This window comes from Phyllobates terribilis, unplaced genomic scaffold (genome assembly GCF_046119375.1).
Source record: "Phyllobates terribilis strain yellow unplaced genomic scaffold, ASM4611937v1 Scaffold_1__5_contigs__length_1240528914, whole genome shotgun sequence".
Taxonomy (NCBI): domain Eukaryota; kingdom Metazoa; phylum Chordata; class Amphibia; order Anura; family Dendrobatidae; genus Phyllobates; species Phyllobates terribilis.
Window position 1 is genome coordinate 1,145,505,434 of NW_027362761.1, and position 21,624 is coordinate 1,145,527,057.

At 42.1% G+C, this 21,624-nt stretch overlaps 1 protein-coding gene across 1 annotated transcript; it reads left to right on the plus strand.

The window, feature by feature from the left end:
- The first annotated feature begins 6,851 nt into the window (after positions 1-6,851).
- GRPEL1 (GrpE like 1, mitochondrial) lies at positions 6,852-10,306 on the plus strand. Its single transcript, XM_073647953.1, has 4 exons — positions 6,852-7,021; positions 8,954-9,107; positions 9,394-9,475; positions 9,593-10,306. The coding sequence occupies exons 1-4, from the start codon at positions 6,948-6,950 to the stop codon at positions 9,937-9,939; spliced, it is 657 nt and encodes a 218-aa protein (XP_073504054.1). The 5' UTR covers positions 6,852-6,947; the 3' UTR covers positions 9,940-10,306.
- Positions 10,307-21,624: the final 11,318 nt, after the last annotated feature.

Sequence of the window (21,624 nt, forward strand, 5' to 3'; positions counted from 1 at the left end):
TACGGGAAAATGGCCACCGGAGGCGGTGCAGGCGTAGATTGAGATCGTCTCCCATTTGAACAGTCCCATTGAAAAACACTGGTCTGATTACATTTTCACTGACAACACTCGGACTCTCGACACGGTGGTGTGAACAAGCCCTAATGGTGGTAACACTGATGTCTCCTTTATCAAGGATCAATTGTCCTCAAAGAACTTTCTCCTGAGGTAGTCCAGAATCTCTGCGTCCTGCACAATTATCTCCTTGGCTAACGTTCTCTACTGCTGTGCGTTTTTTTTTTTTGGCCATCTACAGTGGTGGCCAAAAGTATTGGCACCCCTGCAATTCTGTCAGATAATACTCAGTTTCTTCCTGAAAATAATTGCAATCACAAATTCTTTGGTCTTATTATCTTCATTTAATTTGCTTGCAAGGAAAAAACACAAAAGAGAATGAAGCAAAAATCAAATCATTGATCATTTCACACAAAACTCCAAAAATGGGCCAGACAAAAGTATTGGCACCCTCAGCTTAATACTTGGTTGCACAACCTTTAGCCAAAATAACTGCGAACAACCGCTTCCGGTAACCATCAATGAGTTTCTTACAATGCTCTGCTGGAATTGTAGACCATTCTTCTTTGGCAAACTGCTCCAGGTCCCTGATATTTGAAGGGTGCCTTCTCCAAACTGCCATTTTGAGATCTCTCCACAGGTGTTCTATGGGATTCAGGTCTGGACTCATTGCTGGCCACCTTAGAAGTCTCCAGTGCTTTCTCTCAAACCATTTTATAGTGCTTTTGGAAGTGTGTTTTGGGTCATTGTCCTGCTGGAAGACCCATGACCTCTGAGGGAGACCCAGCTTTCTCACACTGGGCCCTACATTATGCTGCAAAATTTGTTGGTAGTCTTCAGACTTCATAATGCCATGCACACGGTCAAGCAGTCCAGAGCCAGAGGCAGCAAAGCAACCCCAAAACATCAGGGAACCTCCGCCATGTTTGACTGTAGGGACCGTGTTCTTTTCTTTGAATGCCTCTTTTTTTTTCCTGTACACTCTATGTTGATGCTTTTTCCCAAAAAGCTCTACTTTTGTCTCATCTGACCAGAGAACATTCTTCCAAAACGTTTTAGGCTTTCTCAGGTAAGTTTTGGCAAACTCCAGCCTGGCTTTTTTATGTCTCGGGGTAAGAAGTGGGGTCTTCCTGGGTATCCTACCATACAGTCCCTTTTCATTCAGACGCCGACGGATAGTACGGGTTGACACTGTTGTACCCTCGGACTGCAGGGCAGCTTGAACTTGTTTGGATGTTAGTCGAGGTTCTTTATCCACCATCCGCACAATCTTGCGTTGAAATCTCTCGGGAATTTTTCTTTTCCGTCCACATCTAGGGAGGTTAGCCACAGTGCCATGGGCTTTAAACTTCTTGATGACACTGCGCACGGAAGACACAGGAACATTCAGGTCTTTGGAGATGGACTTGTAGCCTTGAGATTGCTCATGCTTCCTCACAATTTGGTTTCTCAAGTCCTCAGACAGTTCTTTGGTCTTCTTTCTTTTCTCCATGCTCAATGTGATACTCACAAGGACACAGGACAGAGGTTGAGTCAACTTTAATCCATGTTAACTGGTTGCAAGTGTGATTTAGTTATTGCCAACACCTGTTAGGTGCCACAGGTAAGTTACAGGTGCTGTTAATTACACAAATTAGAGAAGCATCACATGATTTTTCAAACAGTGCCAATACTTTTGTCCACCCCCTTTTTTAGGTTTGGTGTGGAATTAAATCCAATTTGGCTTTAGGACAATTTTTTTTGTGTTTTTTCATTGAAGACAAATTAAATGAAGATAATTCTACCAAAAAATTTGTGATTGCAATCTTTTTCAGGAAGAAACTGAGTATTATCTGACAGAATTGCAGGGGTGCCAATACTTTTGGCCATGAGTGGAGGAAAAGTTTTTTTGCTATCATTCATATTCTCTGAAACAAAGCCACGAAAGGAAAAATTCTGCCGGGGTATGTAAACTTTTGAGCACAACTGTGTGTATACAGGCATGGTCAAAATTGTTGGTACCCCTCGTTTAATGAAAGAAAAAAACACAATGGTCACAGAAATAACTTGAATCTGACAAAAGTAATAATAAATTAAAAATCTATAAAAATTAACAAATGAAAGTCAGACATTGCTTTTCTGCTTCCACAGAATTAAAAAAAAAAAAAAATGAAATTCATGAAATAGGCCTGGACAGAAATGATAATACTCTTAACTTAATATTTTGTTGAACAACCTTTTGAGGCAATCACTGCAACGATTCCTGTCAATGAGACTTCTGCACCTCTCGACAGGTATTTTGGCCACTCCTCATGAGCAAACTGCTCCAGTTGTCTCGTGTTTGAAGGTTGCCTTTCCCAGACGGCATGTTTCCGCTCTTTCCAAAGATGCTCAATAGGATTTAGGTCAGGGCTCATAGAAGGCCACTTCAGAATAGTCCAATGTTTTCCTCTTAGCCATTCTTGGGTGCTTTTAGCTGTGTGTTTTGGGTCATTATCCTGTTGCATGACCCATGACCTGCGACTGAGACCAAGCTTTCTGACAATGGGCAGCACATTTCTCTCTAGAATCCCTTGATAGTCTTGAGATTTCATTGTACCCTGCACAGATTCAAGTCACCCTGTGCCAGATGCAGCAAAGCAGCCCCAGAACATAACAGAGCCTCCTCCATGTTTCACAGTAGGGACAGTGTTCTTTTCTTGATATGCTTCATTTTCCATCTGTGAACATAGAGCTGATGTGCCTTGCCAAAAACTTCCATTTTGGTCTCATCTGTCCATAGGACATTCTCCCAGATGCTTTGTGGTTTGTCAACATGTAGTTTGGCAAATTCCAGTCTGGCTTTTTAATGATTTTTTTTTCAACAATGGTGTTCTCCTTGGTCGTCTTCCATGAAGTCCACTTTGGATCAAACAACGACGGATGGTGCGATCTCACACTGATGTTCCTTGAGCTTGAAGTTCACCTTTAATCTCTTTAGAAGTTTTCCTGGGCTCTTTTGTTACCATTCGTATTATCCGTCTCTTTGATTTGGCATCAATTTTCCTCCTGCGACCACGTCCAGGGCAGGGAGGTTGGTTACAGTCCCATGGATCTTAAATTTCTGAATAATATGTGCAACTGTAGTCACAGGAACGTCAAGCTGCTTGGAGATGGTCTTATAACCTTTTACCTTTAACATGCTTGTCTATAATTTTCTTTCTATTCTCCTGAGACAACTCTTTTCTTTGCTTCCTCTGGTCATGTTGAGTGTGGTACACACCATGTCACCAATCACCACAGTGAGTATCTGTAGCCCTATATACAGGCCCACTGACTGATTACAAGATTGTAGACACCTGTGATGCTAATTAGTGGACACAACTTAACATGTCCCTTTTGTCACATTATTTTCAGGGAACCATCATTTCTGTCCAGGCCTATTTCATGAGTTAAATTATTTAAAAAATTCTGTGGAAGCAGAAAAGCAATGTCTGACTTTCATTTGTTCATTTTCATAGATTTTTCATGTATTATTACTTTTGTCAGATTTAAGTTATTTCTGTGACCATTGTGGGTTTTTCTTTCATTAAACGAGGGGTACCAACAATTTTTTCCACGTGTGTGTGTGTATATATGTATATATATATATACAGTACAGACCAAAAGTTTGGACACACCTTCTCATTTAAAGATTTTTCTGTATTTTCTTGACTATGAAAATTGTACATTCACACTGAAGGCATCAAAACTATGAAATAACACATGTGGAATTATGTACTTAACAAAAAAGTGTGAAACAACTGAAAATATGTCTTATATTCTAGGTTTTTCAAAGTAGCCACCTTTTGCTTTGATGACTGCTTTGCACACTCTTGGCATTCTCTTGATGAGCTTCAAGAGGTAGTCACCGGAAATGGTCTTCCAACAATCTTGAAGGAGTTCCCAGAGATGCTTACCACTTGTTGGCCCTTTTGCCTTCACTCTGCTGTCCAGCTCACCCCAAACCATCTTGATTGAGTTCAGGTCTGGAGGCCAGGTCATCTGGCGTAGCACCCCATCACTCTCCTTCTTGGTCAAATAGCCCTAACACAGCCTGGAGATGTGTTTGGGGTCATCGTCCTGTTGAAAAAAAAATGATGGTCCAACTAAACGCAAACCGGATGGAATAGCATGCCGCTGCAAGATGCTGTGGTAGCCATGCTGGTTCAGTATGCCTTCAATTTTGAATAAATCCCCAACAGTGTCACCAGCAAAGCACCCCCACACCATCACACCTCCTCCTCCATGCTTCACGGTGGGAACCAGGCATGTAGAGTCCATCCGTTTACCTTTTCTGCGTCGCACAAAGACACGGCGGTTGGAACCAAAGATCTCAAATTTGGACTCATCAGACCAAAGCACAGATTTCCACTGGTCTAATGTCCATTCCTTGTGTTCTTTAGCCCAAACGAGTCTCTTCTGCTTGTTGCCTGTCCTTAGCAGTGGTTTCCTAGCAGCTATTTTACCATGAAGGCCTGCTGCACAAAGTCTCCTCTTAACTGTTGTTGAAGAGATGTTTCTGCTGCTAGAACTCTGTGTGGCATTGACCTGGTCTCTAATCTGATCTGCTGTTAACCTGCGATTCCTGAGGCTGGTGACTCGGATAAACTTATCCTCAGAAGCAGAGGTGACTCTTGGTCTACCTTTCCTGGGGCGGTCCTCATGTGAGCCAGTTTCTTTATAGCGCTTGATGTTTTTTGCAACTGCACTTGGGGACACTTTCAAAGTTTTCCCAATTTTTCGCACTGACTGACCTTCATTTCTTAAAGTAATGATGGCCACTCGTTTTTCTTTACTTAGCTGCTTTTTTCTTGCCATAATACAAATTCTATTAATCTATTCAGTAGGACTATCAGCTGTGTATCCACCAGACTTCTGCACAACACAACTGATGGTCCCAACCCCATTTATAAGGCAAGAAATCCCACTTATTAAACCTGACAGGGCACACCTGTGAAGTGAAAACCATTTCCGGTGACTACCTCTTGAAGCTCATCAAGAGAATGCCAAGAGTGTGCAAAGCAGTCATCAAAGCAAAAGGTGGCTACTTTGAAGGACCTAGAATATAAGACATATTTTCAGTTGTTTCACACTTTTTTGTTAAGTATATAATTCCACATGTGTTAATTCATAGTTTTGATGCCTTCAGTGTGAATGTACAATTTTCATAGTCATGAAAATACAGAAAAATCTTTAAATGAGAAGGTATGTCCAAACTTTTGGTCTGTACTGTATATACATACATGAGGCATGGACGTGCTGAAAATAAAAATGGAGGGATACTCCCCTCCCAGCTCACCAGCGGATCTAGTGCAGGCAACTCCGGAGGTTCACCTGCTTCTGGAGAGATGTCTGCTCTGTTGAGAAGTTAGAGGGCTGCTGAACCCTGTGATCGGCTCCAGTGCTCGGGTGATTAGAAGAGATACATGTGACTAAATGTTCTTCTAGTCACCTGAACGCTGCAGCCGATCATAGACTGCAGCAGCCCTCTAACTTCCGAACAGAACAGGCATCGCTTCCAGAGCCGGCAGAGACCTTCGGAGCGGACTGCCCTAGATCTGCAGGGGGGACTAAAAGAGGAGTATGTCTACTACCTATTATATTAAGTGTCTCCATGCCTAAAAATGTTTTTCTTCTATATTAGACAACCCCTTTAAAAATTATCAATTTTCGAATTTTTAATAATTTTTTGTAAATTTCAGATTAAACTGGACACAGATCAACCTAAATTTATTATTAATGTAAAATATTATGTGTCACGAGAAACTATATCAGAATTACCTTAAAGGGGTTGATTACCTCTGGAGACATGAAGGTATTTGCGGCTAAAACTCATTTTAGCAATTGATTTTTTTTTTTTTTTAAATCGCACCTTTTGCTTTTGTTTCCTGCACATTCAGCTGTGATGTGGTCTGTGGTCATAAATCTGCTGAGTGGAGCTCAGGAAAAGACAGATAGAGTAGTTAGGCCAACCACACACATAGATGGCTGTCGGGCAAATGATGCTTTGGCCGATCGTTCCGCAAAAGCCATCTCAGCCGACTCTCCAGTACGCAGGAGTGCTACTGTGCTATCAGAAAGCCGCTGACTGACACGTCGGCCGCTAACTCATCTCTGCGAGAACAATATGATTAGCAGTCCGAAATCTGACATGAGCGATCGACATTTCTCCCGATGATCTGTCAGCCCTCGTCCCCATAAACGTTAGACTGTTGGCGGTACCCCTCAATATCAGCCTTTAGAAACTCCCCAGAATGCGCTCACTGATAGCTTCTCAGTTAATCCATTCTGCAGCCGACAATACAAGGTACAACCAAGTAGAAAAATGATTTTAGCAAAAAAATACATGCATTTATTTCATGCAAAAAAAAAATAAAAAATTTCCCTGAGATGGACAACCCCATAAAAGCTAAAGCTACTGTCAACTTTAGCCATGATGCCGGTAGCATGCTGATCTCTGTGTGTGCAGCAGCTACACTGCATGTAATGCCGGGCATGGGGAAAAAATGGTGAGAAAGAGAAATTCTGGAATACAGCGATGAGAAAATAGTGAAGGGGGAGAAAAAGACGCGCAGACATTGCAACTAATGACTGAGGACGGAGATCTGCAGACACGGCTTTTATAGTGCAGGGAATTACACGAGATGTCATCTCAGCCCCGCCCACTGTCGTCTCCAGCCAATCACTGCGCATCCTCACTCTCGACTTCATAGTTGACATTTCAACTCCTCTACAACCTACCTTGACTAGGTTGGCAGTATGACCTTGTCTCTTCTGCGCATGCGCAACCCTATAGTCCCGCCGTCTGATTGGTCGGAGTAGTAATTTGTTCGGTTGTGATACGGCTTGTCCTCTGCGTGCAGTGAGCGTGTGAGTGCTGAGAGGGGTCAGACATGGCGTCCAGGGGCCTGCGGATACTGGGGCACAACCTGAGCATCGTGCTGCGGGCACACAGGGCGCCGCTGCGGTAAGAAGGAAGACACATTGCCCGCTGTAGTCGTCGTGGTAACGTGCTTTTCTCCATAGTGCTTGTAGCGGGAATGGAGGCATGCTGGGACTTGTAGTTCTCCAGGCACCAGTCCTATGCAGTGCAGTAGAGCTGTGTGCAGGCACCTGACTTTTATATAATGTACACACATTTATTTGTCAAAAATATAAAAAAATCATAGTTCTAAGCATTAGTAAAATGTCAGAAAAAAAACAACTTTTCATTTATATGGTTTTCAACTTTTTTTTGGAAGTGATCATAAAACCATGATTCTTCCTCTTCGATCTCCATCGTTTTGGCGTTCTTCATATGCCATAAATCTGATATTTTATTACTTATGACTGCTACGTACACGGCGATACCAAATCTGATATTATTCATTACTTTATAGAGTTTATTTACATTCCAGGAAAAGGGTGATGGGAACTTCTTATAAATCTTTATTTTACCATTTCTATTGGTTCCCATAGAAGACATTAAACAGCAATCATAATGTTATACAAGACACTGTAATACTGTAAGATCCCCTGTGACGTCCAGCGATATAAGGGTACAGACATGGTGGTCTTCAGTAGGCGCCCAGCTGCAATTACAATGCGCATTGACACTACAGTCATATTGCAGAGATGCCCATAGGGGGCAGAAGAAGGGGCACGTTTAACTGTTTCCGCTTGTATGTTGCTGTCATGACTGACAGCTGCATCTAAGGCATTAAACTGTAATGGAAGCTAGACTCTGGTGCTAGCTGTGTAACACAGCCGGCACCTGTGCTGTAGGTAGTCTGCTCTGGAGTTCCAAACTTGCAGTGGTACATCTGCTGTACATGTCCAAAATTGCAACCTGGGCAGAGAGCCCTGCATCCCCCAGCACTGGGCTACTACCTGCTATTGGCAAAGTCTAGCCTACATCAGTGGCCGCAGCTTCTGCATTACCTGACGTTCGGTGTGATGGGCGGTGTATGGTATTCGCACACATGACGGCTCACTGAGCTGCGTAGCCGCCTCCGTTCATTATGTGACCCCTCGTCCTTGGATGCTGCCAGTGTCTGGTAATAGGCTGTGCTTGTACAGGGTTGCATCATCCCTCAGTTTTGGCCGGGGAGACTAATTCTCCATGATTGCATCAGTGCTTGCTTTATGGCCAGTAAATATTTCTAAAACGCGCACACACACACGTCTCATCCTTCCTTCTGTCTGGGGTTTTGAATATAAGGCAATCTGAGAATGTGCGCAGAATTTACCATGTATCTTATTTCCTCACCATTTTCAGGAACTCTGTTGTCCAATAATTGGGACCATTGTAGACTTAAAAGACCTAAGCAGTGCTCTGTGATCACAACTGCTCATACTCTGGCTTGATGCCCGCAATCTGCACCCATACACTGTAGCAAACTAACAGAACAAGGCAGCAATATGTGCAGCTAAAGTATGCGTCTCCTAGATGATTGCCTAGACTTAAAGGGGTTGTCCGGCTTTAGGGTACAATTGTGCAGTCACTCTGCAGACTTGTGAATCCTCACAGCGCACAATGTGAGGATTTTTCAGTGCCAGTGCTGATTTGCATACTTCTGGCCACATTCCCACTAGATGTGTACTGAGCGAGGCTGCACACTTCTAGTCGGCATGTGTCCCCATGTATGCAAATTACATACTTGCGGTCAAACACCTGGCACCAGAGAATGCTCCCAGCGCGCAGTGCATGCGGTTTGAGGATTCACAAGTCTGCAGTCACATAGTGACTGCACACTTGTACCTTAAGGCCCGATCACCCTTTTAACATAATGGTAACAGAATTGTCTATTCTAATGCTGCAAAATAATTTCAAGTTAAATGCATTTTTAGCAAAAATAGACTTTAACACTATAATGATAGGGTCGGGCAATAACCTAGTTTCTTGCTTTTTGTACATTAGGACGTGTCCACAGCTGATGTGCACAGCGGCTCAGCAGCCACATAACCCGGTACCGGAGAGCGAGGAGGAAAAGGGTAAAAAGCAAGGAGAGGAGAGCACAGAACAGCTGAGCGCAGAGAAGGCGAAGCTGGAAGATCAAGTGAAAGAGGTTACGGTAAGAAAAAAACCCATCTGCAGAACACTGGTCTGGCTGCCACATCAGTGGTCCGTGGCCACCAAACTAGAGCCATGCAAACCTCCAACTCCCTGCAAAAATCCCCGCCACCTCTTCTGATTCTTATGCCCTCTGCCACATTATGGGCGCTCCTGCTAATCAGATGAGGCTCCAGGGATGCAGGTAGGAGAAAGTTCAGAGCTCTGGTCCGGCAGCCATGGTCCTTTTTGATCATCTTTCAGCAACCTATGGGTATCTAATAAACTGCTTGTCTTTGTGCCTCCAGGATAAATACAAGCGGGCCTTAGCAGATACAGAGAACCTGAGGCAAAGGAGCCAAAAAATGATGGAAGATGCAAAATTGTACGGTGAGTAGCCAGCATCGCTTGTCGCTCACACAGCCGGCTGACTTAACAGACATTTATGGCACAGGCTATAGATGTAATGGAGACCGATTTTATATTTTTATGTCCTTATATCTGAAGGAATACAAGGATTCTGCAAGGATTTACTGGAAGTGGCGGACATCTTGGAGAAAGCGACTCAGAGCGTCCCCAAGGAAGAAATCAAGGATGAGAACCCTCATCTGAAGAACCTCTACGAGGGGCTGCTGATGACCGAAGTCCAGATGCAAAAAGTTTTTAAGAAGCACGGAATAGTCCAGATCAACCCAGTGGGCGCCAAGTTTGATCCGTACGAGCACGAAGCCTTATTTCACAGCCCGGTGGAGGGCAAGGAGCCGGGCACAGTAGCCTTAGTCACTAAAGTGGGCTACAAGCTGCATGAACGTACATTGAGGCCGGCCCTGGTAGGAGTCGTGAAAGGAACATAAGTCCGTTTTTAATATCCATGTTGTATCGACGCTAAGAAGAGTATTTTATTAGTTCATTCCACCAATTTTAGGAATATTAACGCCCCTTCAAATTAGGCTGGAAATGATTAATGTCGCAGGAGAAAAGCTGATGACTATCATCATATACCGGAGGCCAGAACTGGGCTCTGCCAGCAGCGGCTTTTACTTAGACTTTCATTCCAATATTGTGTTCCTATCGGACAGCAGATGATGCTGTCGGACTGAATGTTGCATATAATTATTATTCTGATGATGTCTGGTCTGTACGCTGCAGTTACAGCCTGTCTGTTCTCTTGCAGCTCGCGTTTCTGGGATATATTACCCTGAATAAATATTTTTCACAATATATCATTTATTAGTGCTATAAACAAGATGCTTTCTCTGCCGTCCTCTTCTCTAAAGTCCAATATCTACATCATTTAAGGTGCAAATTTTGTACTGAGAAATATCCTAATCTTTATAGTGATCAGATCCAAGCACAAAGGAAGTTAAAGGCAATAGGCACATTCAGGGGATTTTTTTTTTTACTTAAAGGAAACCTGTCACCAGGTCAAAAGTCACCTGTTTTTGCTCGTATTTTATTCTCACGCCTCTCCTGAGTATTCAGTTTATCTTCTAAAAATCCCCCATATGGTTCCAGCCTTTTAATTTAGTGCTTACTTTTATGATCTTTACAAGGGGGCGTGGCTCAGTGTAGTGATGCAGAGCAGCTGTGAGGCACGCCCCTGGGGGATCCCGTGAGGCACGCCCCTGGGGGATCCTGTGAGGCACGCCCCCTTGTAAAGACCATCCAATTTAACACTAAATAAAAAGGATTTTTTGGAATCTGCCATATTGGTACCAGAGATTCCAAAAAAGATCAAATCAGAATATTTAAGGGAGAATAAAATAAGAATAAAAACTGGACACTTTTTTGGCAATGTGCTGGGTCTTCTTAAAAGGATTATTCCCACAATGGCATCTTTTTTTAAAGGCACATGAGTATGTTTAAATCCCTTCATGACTTTGCAATTTTTTTGTTTTTCCGTCAATATGGCCGTATTAGGGCTTGTTTTTTGCGGAACGACTTGTACTTTTGATTGACACAATTGATTTTACCATATAGTGTACTGGAAAATAAAATTCCAAGTCTGTTGAAATTGCAAAAAAGTGCAACTCCACAATTGTTTTTTTTTTTTTTTTTTTACCATGTTCACCATATGGTAAAACTGACCTGGCAATATTCTCCATGTCAGTACAAGTACACCGATAAACATATACACTGTGTGCAGAATTATTAGGAAAGTTGTATTTTAGAGGATTATTTTTATTACTGATCAACAACTATGTTCTCAATCAACCCAAAAGACTCCTAAATATCCAAGCTTAATATTTTTGGAAGTTGGAGTGGGTTTTTTTTAGATTTGGCTATCTTAGGAGGATATCTGTTTGTGCGGGTAACTATTACTGTGCAGAATTATTAGGCAACTTTAATAAAAACCAAATATAATCCCATCTCACTTGTTTATTTTCACCAGGTAAACCAACATCAGTGCACAAAATTTAGAAATAAACATTTCTGACATGCAAAAACAAAAACCCAAAAAATTAGTGATGAATATAGCCACCTTTCTTTATGATGACACTCAGCAGCCTTCCATCCATAGATTCTGTCAGTTGCTTGATCTGTTTTCGATCAACATTGCATGCAGCAGCCACCACAGCCTCCCAGACTCTGTTCCGAGAGGTGTACTGTTTTCCCTCCCTGTAGATCTCACATTTTATGATGGACCACAGGTTCTCTATGGGGTTCAGATCAGGTGAACAAGGGGGCCATGTCATTATTTTTTCTTCTTTTAGACCTTTACTGGCCAGCCACGCTGTGGAGTAGTTGTATGCATGTGATGGAGCATTGTCCTGCATGAAAATCATGTTTTTCTTGAACGATACTGACTTCTTCCTGTACCACTGCTTGAAGAAGTTGTCTTCCAGAAACTGGCAGTAGGTCTGGGAGTTGAGCTTCACTCCATCCTCAACCCTAAAAGGGCCCACAAGTTCATCTTTGATGATACCAGCCCATACCAGTACCCCACCTCCACCTTGCTGGCGTCTGAGTCGGAGTGGAGCTCTCTGCCCTTTACTGATCCAGCCTCTGGCCCATCCATCTGGCCCATCAAGAGTCACTCTCATTTCATCAGTCCATAAAACCTTTGAAAAATCAGTCTTAAGATAAAACGTCAAGAATGGGCCAAGAAATATCTTATGTTTCTTGTTCAAAGGTGGTCGTTTCTCAGCCTTCCTTACCTTGGCCATGTCCCTGAGTATCGCACACCTTGTGCTTTTTGATACTCCAGTAACGTTGCAGCTCTGAAATATGGCAAAACTGGTGGCGAATGGCATCTTGGCAGCTTCACGCTTGATTTTCCTCAATTCATGGGCAGTTATTTTGCGCCTTTTTTGGCCAACATGCTTCTTGCGACCCTGTTGGCTATTTGCCATGAAATGCTTGAAAAGTTTGGAAATTTCAAGACTGCTGCATCCCTCTGCAAGACATCTCACAATTTTGGACTTTTCAGAGCCCGTCAAATCTCTCTTCTGACCCATTTTGCCAAAGGAAAGGAAGTTGCCTAATAATTAAGCACACCTTATATATGGTGTTGATGTCATTAGTCAACACCCCTCCTCATTACAGAGACGCACATCACCAGATTTACTTAATTGGTAGTTGGCTCTCAAGCCTATGCAGCTTGGAGTAGGACAATATGTATAAAAAGTATCAAAGTGATCAAAATACGCATTTGCCTAATAATTTTGCACACAGTGTAGTGTTTTTATTTTAAAAAAAAATCTAGAAATTTGAAGGAAACATTTTTTTTTTGCTTTTGTAGTTTTTTTTTCAAGACTTGTAACATTTTTTATTTTTTGGGGCAGATAAGATGTTTTGATGTCCTCCTTATTGCATTTTCAAAAAATAATATTGTAAAAAAATCTAATCTTTATTAATCCATCAGGAGACTATTAAAATCATTCAGACCCCACTAGAAATCCGTGAGACACAGACCGACACGTTTCATTAGAATGTTTTAATCGTGAATTTTATTGCGATTTTGTGGCAGACAAAATAACGTAATTCTGGCGTTTTGATTTTTTTTTTCTTACACTGTTTACTGATCTGATTAATTTACTTTATTGTACTTTAACTAGCACAGCGCTACCAAATAGGTGCATTTTTATTTATTTTTTTAAAAGAGTGGTGATTTGAACTTGGTTTTTATTTATTTAATATTTCTAAAAGGGGGAACTTGCGTCACAGGCACCCCGATGGGAGCGTAGAATGACGCCCCTGCCTGCCGATGTGTGTTAAATGCCGTTATCCGAGACGGACAGCAGGATTTAACAAGTTAATAGTCTCTGCTCCACCCGTAGCTGCTAAAGGCACATGATGGCTGATTAAATCATTTGCCGGGAAAGATGCGACCTTGGCATGTGAGCCATATGTCATGAAGGGGTTAAACAGGATTTCACACCCCAACCGTATGCATATGGTAGCTCTTTCAATGACAAGTCCAGCAATACCTTTACATGGCCAGTCCGGGCCTTTTATTATGGAGAATTCAGCTTTTGAATTGATATGAAAGATCCTCAACCTCATGTGCATATCAATTATAACACTAATTTCTCAGGAACGGATCGGCCATATAAAGGTATTGCTGGCCTTTTGTTTTCTTTTTAAGAGCTACATGCACATGTAAATAGTTTGGAGGATGAATCTTGCTGATTGTGTTTGTCTTATACCATATATTAAAAGGGAATCAATGTGTCTTACACTGCTAAAACCACACTTGGCGCAGCGCTCTGCTTCTCCTCAGTGCTGCAGGCCCCCGCCCTCTGCTCTTCTGTGGTTACTGATAGATGGATCTGAGCAGGGGCAATTTTTATTTCTATGGATGAAGGGATCATTGATTTGTTTTGAATGTAGTAACTGTGATTAAATATTTAACAAATATTCATCACTATTTGCAACTTCACATTTTATTTGGGTCCTTCGGAGCATGATCCTGTTCTCTTCTGCTTCCATAGCAGAGCTAAGCTTTACTGCAATGCAGCTGTCAGAGCAATGCAAATGCAGATAAATGGTGTAGGGTCATTAGGTGCATCTGAGCGTGCTCAACTTACAGCATTAGAATTACTGGAGATCGGATCCACTGGCAATGAAGGGTAAAGAGAGCCATGGAGGGCCATTATTGGGAGTTGTTTCACTTGATAATATTTTTGGTCCAAATGCTGTACATAAAAAAAACCAAAACGGACTGCACTCGGATCAATGTTATTCAATGTGGTGGTGCAGACATTAAAAATCCTTCCATTCTTGAGAACAGGATTTTTAATAGGAAGTAATTTGTATAGTTGCTTGTTTTTACTTTCTGTCGCCAAGTTTTTGCTACTCAATCTGAAACCCTGATTCCAGCGATGTCACTTACTGGGGGCTGCAGTTTTGATTAAAGAAAAAAAAAAACCAAAACCTTTATCTGCATCAGATCTATCAGTTCTCTGAAGGCTGAGCCCTGTATAACTCCACCCACATCACTAATTGTGTGGGCGGAGTTATAGGCAAAGTGTACACAAAGCTGCCAATCAGTGATTGGGGCGTGGCTGGACTACCTGGCAGCAGATTTACTAGTCCTCTAGTGATAATCTCCTGCTGATTTAAAACACTGATTTTTATAAAAACTACACCAAGCAGCCCAGGAAGTGACACATTACTGGAGACAATGTCTCTGTCCCTACATCATGCTGCTCTCAGGTTTTGTCTTTAGAAACAAAATGAACATATACCTGCCTATAAGGAAGTAAAAACAATAGTACCCTGCTACGTATATGCACTTAGGTAAGACTGGTTTGGATAAATTAAAAAAAGTGTAAAAGCCACCCCACCAGCGCCCTGCTGTACCCAATCTGGACATTTGCTTCCCATTGCTGGGTGTTCATAGTCAGGCCCAGGTCCTGCTCGGCCCTTATTCACATTGAGGTAGGTTTTTGATACATGGTAAGGTTTTAATATTAGGTTAGGACTGTCCTACTGGGTACACCTTGGCACTGGTGGGAGGGCTTTTATACTTTTTTTTTTCTATTAAAAAGGGTTTACTAAGTCCCCTTTGTTATTTAAATGCACTATTGTTTATTACTTACAGGGTATATGTTCATTTTGTTTCTATCTTAGGTTTTCTCTGTTTAGTGCTCAGTGTGAACATGCTTCTACACATTGCATGTATACCAACTTATACTGCAGTTCATTTCTTTCGGCTTGCTCTTGGATTAGGTAGCACATTCCCTTTAAAACAACCCCCTTTGGAAAATGTTGCCCCATTTCAGTTCTGTCCCCCTACTTATTGCTGACTGTGAAGTGAGGATACGGACAATCCATCATTGAGCTCGTTCTGATAGTTTGCATCTTTTATATGACTTTTTGACTACGTTCCCACGATGAGCGTTTGCTGCGTTTTTGGCTCTAATTTTTCTGTGTCAAAAACTCAGCGTCTTACAGCTGCAGCAGAGGATGGGATTGTACATGCTAAGCTGGCAACCTCTTAATGATAGATGAAGATCTGAATAAAATGTAAGGTGGTTTTTTTTCTAAGTCCTCATCTCCATTGCAGATATCCAGTTGTAAAGTTTATAGACCAATTTCCACTAGAACAAAGAGGGGTGGTAGTAGACATTTGTCTCTGGGGGCTGTTACTTTTTTCTCCTGCATGATGTTGCCCAATCCTAAGCTGGAGACATCATGCAGAAGGGAGGAAAAAAAATGCTTTTTCCCAGAGAATGTCAAACCCGGCTTTCTCTGGATGATATGGTCTACTACTTACTTACAGCCAAAGCTATTGGACAATTCTCTATACTCCTCCTTCTAGACCTGTCCTCTGCCTTTGACACAGTTGACCACTGCCTCCGACTACAGATCCTCTCTTCCTTTGGCATCAAAGACCTTGCCCTATCCTGGATCTCCTCATACTTTTCCAACTGTGTCCCCACTCCCACACTACCTCCTCATCCCGCCCTCTCTCTGTTGGAGTCGCTTAAGGCTCTGTCCTAGGACCCCTACTCTTCTCCAGCTATACCCTTGGCCTGGGGCAACTCAAAGTCCCATGGCTTCCAGTACCATCTGCACACTGATAACACTCACATCTACCTCTATGGCCCAGACGTCACCTCTCTGCTGTCCAGAATCCCAGCATGTCCATCAGCCATAACCACCTTCTCCTCTCGCTTCCTCAAGCTCAATGTGGACAAATCTCAACTCATCATCTTTCCTCCATCTCGCGCATCTTCCCCATCTGATCTATCACAGTAAACATCACGCTTTCCCTTGTACCAGAAATCCACTGCCTTGGTGTAGCCCCTTGACTCTGCCCTGTCCTTCAAACCGCACATCCAAGCTCTCACCACCTCCTGTTGCCTCCAGCTCAAAAATATTTCCAGAATCCGTCCTTTCCTCAATCTACTAAACTGCTTGTGCATGCCCTCATCATCTCCCGCCTCGACTACTGCAACATCCTCCTCTGTGGCCTCCCTGCTAACACTTTCGCACCTGTCCAGTCCATCCTTAACGCTGCTGCTGGACTAGTTCATCTCTCTCCTCCTCTGCTCCCCCCCTTTACAAATCCTTTCACTGACTCCTAATTACCCAGCCTATCCAGTTCAAACTATGCAAATTGTCTCTTCAGAGAGGAAGAGAACTAGAACTCTAGCGCCACCTACAGGAAGTAGCAATCCTAAAAGTCAATATTGACCCTTTAACATGACTTAGGATAAAAGCCAAGACCAGAAACTCAATTTGCAGACACTGTTTCGGGGTACTGCCCCTCATCAGTGCAAAGTGTGAGATCTGGTTTGGCTGGGTGAAAGGCGTCAGACCGGTATCTAAACAGTAACGTTTCTTCTTGCGGAGAGCAACATGCTAAGCACGTCAAGGTGAGGAGACTGAGCCACAATGCTCCTCTGAGAAATATGAAAATTGTCTCTTCAGAGAGGAAGAGGCCTAGAACTCTAGTGCCACCTATTGGAAGTAGCGATCCTAAAAGTCAATACTGACCCTTTAACGAGTTTGAGCCCGTTTAAACTACTAAACACTAACCTACAAAACCATCCATAACCTTTGTCCTCCGTACATCTGTGAACTAATCTCTCCTTCTTTCCTCCACACTTATTGGCTCCTCACCCAATCGCCTCCAAGATTTCTCCCGAATATCCCCCGTCCTATAGAATTCTGTGCCTCAACACGTCCGATTATCCGCCACATTTGGATCCTTCAGACAGAACCTGAAAACCCATCTCTTCAAGAAAGCTTACAACCTGGAATGACCCCGCTGCCACCTCACCACCACCAAAGCTGCTGCAACCCCCCAACCTACTGTCTCCTTCCCCATCATGTAGAATGTAAGCCCGCATGGGCAGGGTCCTCTTCCCTCTGTACAAGTCTATCATTGTTAGTTTGTTTACTGTAAGTGATATCTGTATTTTGTAAGAAATTCCTGTCTCATGTACAGCACCATGGAATCAATGGTGCTATATACTGTAAATAATAATACGGTAAGACTGATGTTTCTACCCAGGTCACACTGAGATCTCACTCCCGCCATTTACTGTTATTACTGGTGCAGGGGGTAAGACAGTTGTGCGGCAATAACATTAAATATTCTGCTATGCATCTATTCCAGACACTGGAGAATAATGCCCTGCTACTTAGAATAGATGCAGAATAGTGTGTATAACACACTGCAGCTCTCATCTCACAGCACTGACAGTATTGGGGGAGGAGAGCAGTGCTGTGTGTCATTACATACAGCAAGCTGTATCTATCCCAGAAACACAGCTCTGCTCTCCTCCTGGATCTAGGACTCACAGATAATGCAGAGCGCTGTAATAACGCACAGCTCTGCTCTCCTTCCTCACACTATCAGTGCTGTGAGATCAGAGCTGCAGCGCGTCATATACAGTATATCACTCTGGATTTGTGCCAGCTGTTACAGCAGTATTCCACGATGCCTGTGATGGATGCATAGTGGTATACGTAATGACACAGTTCTGCTCTCCACCTGGCACTTGAAATCATAATAGTTGCTGGCAGTAAGATGAGTGAACTGGAGAGGAAAGCAGAGCTGTGTGTCATTGTCTTACTAGATCACTGAGAAAAACCTTTTCTGGGGGCATTTTCTTTTTCTCCCGCATGACGTCTCCTGCTCATGATTGGGCACCATTAAACAGGGGGGAAAGTAACCACCCCCATCTCTGCTAATACCTCCTTGGTTATAACAGAAATTAGCTTGTAAAGGTTAGCATGTAATCTCTTTGCAACCAAGATGAGAAATAAAATTAAAAACTACGTTTTGTTCAGATCTTCAACAATTTTATCACAATGTGGTTAGCATGTAAAAACGCAACTATGTGGCTGATAGGAATGACTTTTATTTTTTTTTTCTTTAAAAAAAAAAAAAAGCAGCGCTCTGCAGGCCCTTAAGGAATGAAGAATGACTGTCGAGTATGCACACTGCTGCCCAATTCTTGCAGGAATAAAAGCTCAGCGGTACAATGTGGGTCCAAGTGATCAGACCTCCACCGATCAACAATTTATTGCCTATCCTGATGGAATCAGTTGCAAAGAAGGCAGTGTCCAGTTATAAGGCAGCCAAATAATGCTTCCAAGGGTGAAAAAAAAAAAAAAAAAGCGTGAACATAGCCCAAGATATATATAAAAAAAAAAACACAACAACCATAAATACTTAAGAATATCTGTGGATTTGGAGATCCTAATCATATGAGAGAAGTTCAACCACACAGACAGAAGTCAGTTTCACAGAAACATTTAATGTCATACAAAAATGGAAATAATGTCTTGTGTACAGAGACTGGATTTATGTCAGCTGCCGAACAAAACGAGGCCGGTGCGTCCGGAGGACGCGGCTCCACCGAACATCATTAGACCTCTGCGCTCCAGGGACGCCCTTCTAGAAAACACGGCAATATCCCAAACAATTGTGTAAACATTAATGTACAAAAGTGATACAAAACCAGCACAAGAATGAAAAAGAGAACCACACAAAGACAGCGAGGTACGCCGAGGAAGATCCAATCTGCCGGTGTCTTGGACTTGTTTTTGGTGGGGGGGTCACGATTACGGCACTTAAAAGCCCGGCATATTTCATGGTCCGTATATGACCAATAAGTCTGTGGTGACCCGAACTTATAGTCTTTGATGTGTCTCCAAGGCTACAATTTCGGGTCATTGTGGTTCGTATACGTACAATATGGCTCGTGTGAACCCAGCCTAAGAAGCCATTTCTCCTGACGCTCTCCCTACCGCCTCCAGCATCATGAAATCTCTGGTATCGTACTGGGGTTTTTGTTTGGCGCTTCTGTCGAGTTGCACTGTAATTTGGCACATCTGGGGGAGGTGGGGGGATCAGCACTGTAAGGGTGTATACAATTGGGTTTTGAATGATGAGATTTGTTCATTGAGGCTCAGGTAGAAAACATTTGGGGAAACCTTGCCCTACAAGTCAACATAATATGACCTTGCATCTCTGAGCAAAAGTAACCAAATACACCAATGACTTAGGGGTATTCCCATCTCCAAGATCCCATCCCAATATGTAGTAGGGGAACTAATAAGATTAGCAAATACCTCCAATTAGAAATGTAGTATAGTTCTTCTGATTCACTTTGTTGCTTACCCCATGTGCAGGTCATCCATGGTTATGACCACTAACAACTAATTAGCACTATATGAGTGGTCGTAACCCATGTACAGGGCATTGCAGTAGCTTAGGTATCGCTCATATAGTGACAATTACTTGTTAGTGGTCATAACCATGGATACCTAACCTACTGCAATACCCTGTACATCAGGTAAGTGACATAGCAAATCAGAAGAACTATACTACATTTCTAATTTGAGGTAATTACTAATTTTATTATACCTACTACATATTGAGATAGGAGGAGATGGGAATACCTCTTACGTGCACATCTAAAGATTCAGGATTGTACTTGCCCTTACTGAAGTGTGAAATTTAGTTTTAAGCATGAAAGAAGAAACCAATCAGGTCCCGAATACCCCATATTAAAATAATTGATCCCAAAAGAGTTAAAACATCAAACCGAAATAGCTTAAATTCCCATGTGCACTTTTTAGACACTCTAGACATACTACATTGAGGGAAAACTCAATCATAACCTGGGACACATCTAATTCACCATACCCAAAGACAAACCAAATGAAAGACAAGAACATGGTGGCTGTGACGAGGAGAAATATAGTAGAAAAAAAAAAGGGGGGGGGGGGGGGAGGTGGCGATTGTGGACGGCCACATGGACATGGTTGAAGGCGACCAAAACCCAATGCTGAATCCTGGCATTAAAGAGGGCAAGCAACAGTGTAAATAGTTCCTCAAATCAATAGTAAATTTATTAAACCAAAATATTAAAAAAAAAAAAGTTTAAAAATCCCTTAAATTGAAAAAAAAAAATAAAAAAAAAACTTAGCATCCAATAAAATCATTTAAAAAAATATATATATTTGAGAGTTGACAACTCCCTTAAAGTAGAAACTTTCCTTTTCTCTGGTAAACCTTGTGAGCCAAGATGAAATCTTTGAAACAAAAAAAAAAAAAAAAAAAAAAGGACGTGTTCCTACTTATTAAGTCCCTTATGGTGAAATAACATGAATGTAAATGGATTGTGCATTTTATCTTTTCTGCCAGCTGCCCGGTGATCACTGGTGTAAACTATTGAAAGCAGCACTTTCACAAAATACAATAAAAAACTATTTGTATCCTAAACTAACTTACACTATTACATAGAGAGGAGCAGAAAACCCGACCAACAAAGGGAAAAGAATAACCCTCACAAGGACATTGAATGGAAAAAGATGCCAAATAATCACAAATCTGCATCCTGGACCCAAGAGACTGTTTTGTCAATGACGTCCTATCACACAAATATCTCCATTAGCTTCCTGCCCACAGGAAAGGTGCACCAAGAGGCAGAAAGCCGGGTCCGTCCTTCTAAAGGGAAAGCATAATTAGAAAATCACCTATGTTTTAAAAAAAAGGTCTTTGTTTTAATTATTAAAATGTAATTTATTTATTAGACCAAAATCGTGCAATTTTCACACTGATCACTGGGACTTTAGATGACTTTGCAGAAGTCTCATTATCATCAGAGGCAGGATTGCAATGACAGATAATGCTTCTATACACAACTGATATAAACCAATATCTACCAACCATAATAGGCGGTCTCAGCTCCATTCCCTTGCATCTAATGAGCGTGTGCAAAGGGCATTGGGCTTCAATTTAAAAGACAGCGGTTGAGTCAGTCTATTGCTGCTAATGTGCATGTAAACAACAAAGTATGGGCCTAAAATAGTGTAAAAATTCCAAGATTTTTTTTTTTTTTTTTTTTTTAAACGTAAAGAATAGAATGAAACAGTAGATCATTTTCTGATGATGCAATGTCTTTAATGAGCACTGATGCATGGGGTAGAATATTAAGCCAAATCAAAGTCTTCTGCTAAATGAAAAGACACTTGTGCGCAGATTGCAGTTTCAGGGGTGAGAGGCCTTCTATGGAGGTCTGAGAGGAAAAAAAGCGACATGTCCAGGATATTACGAGCAAAGATCAATG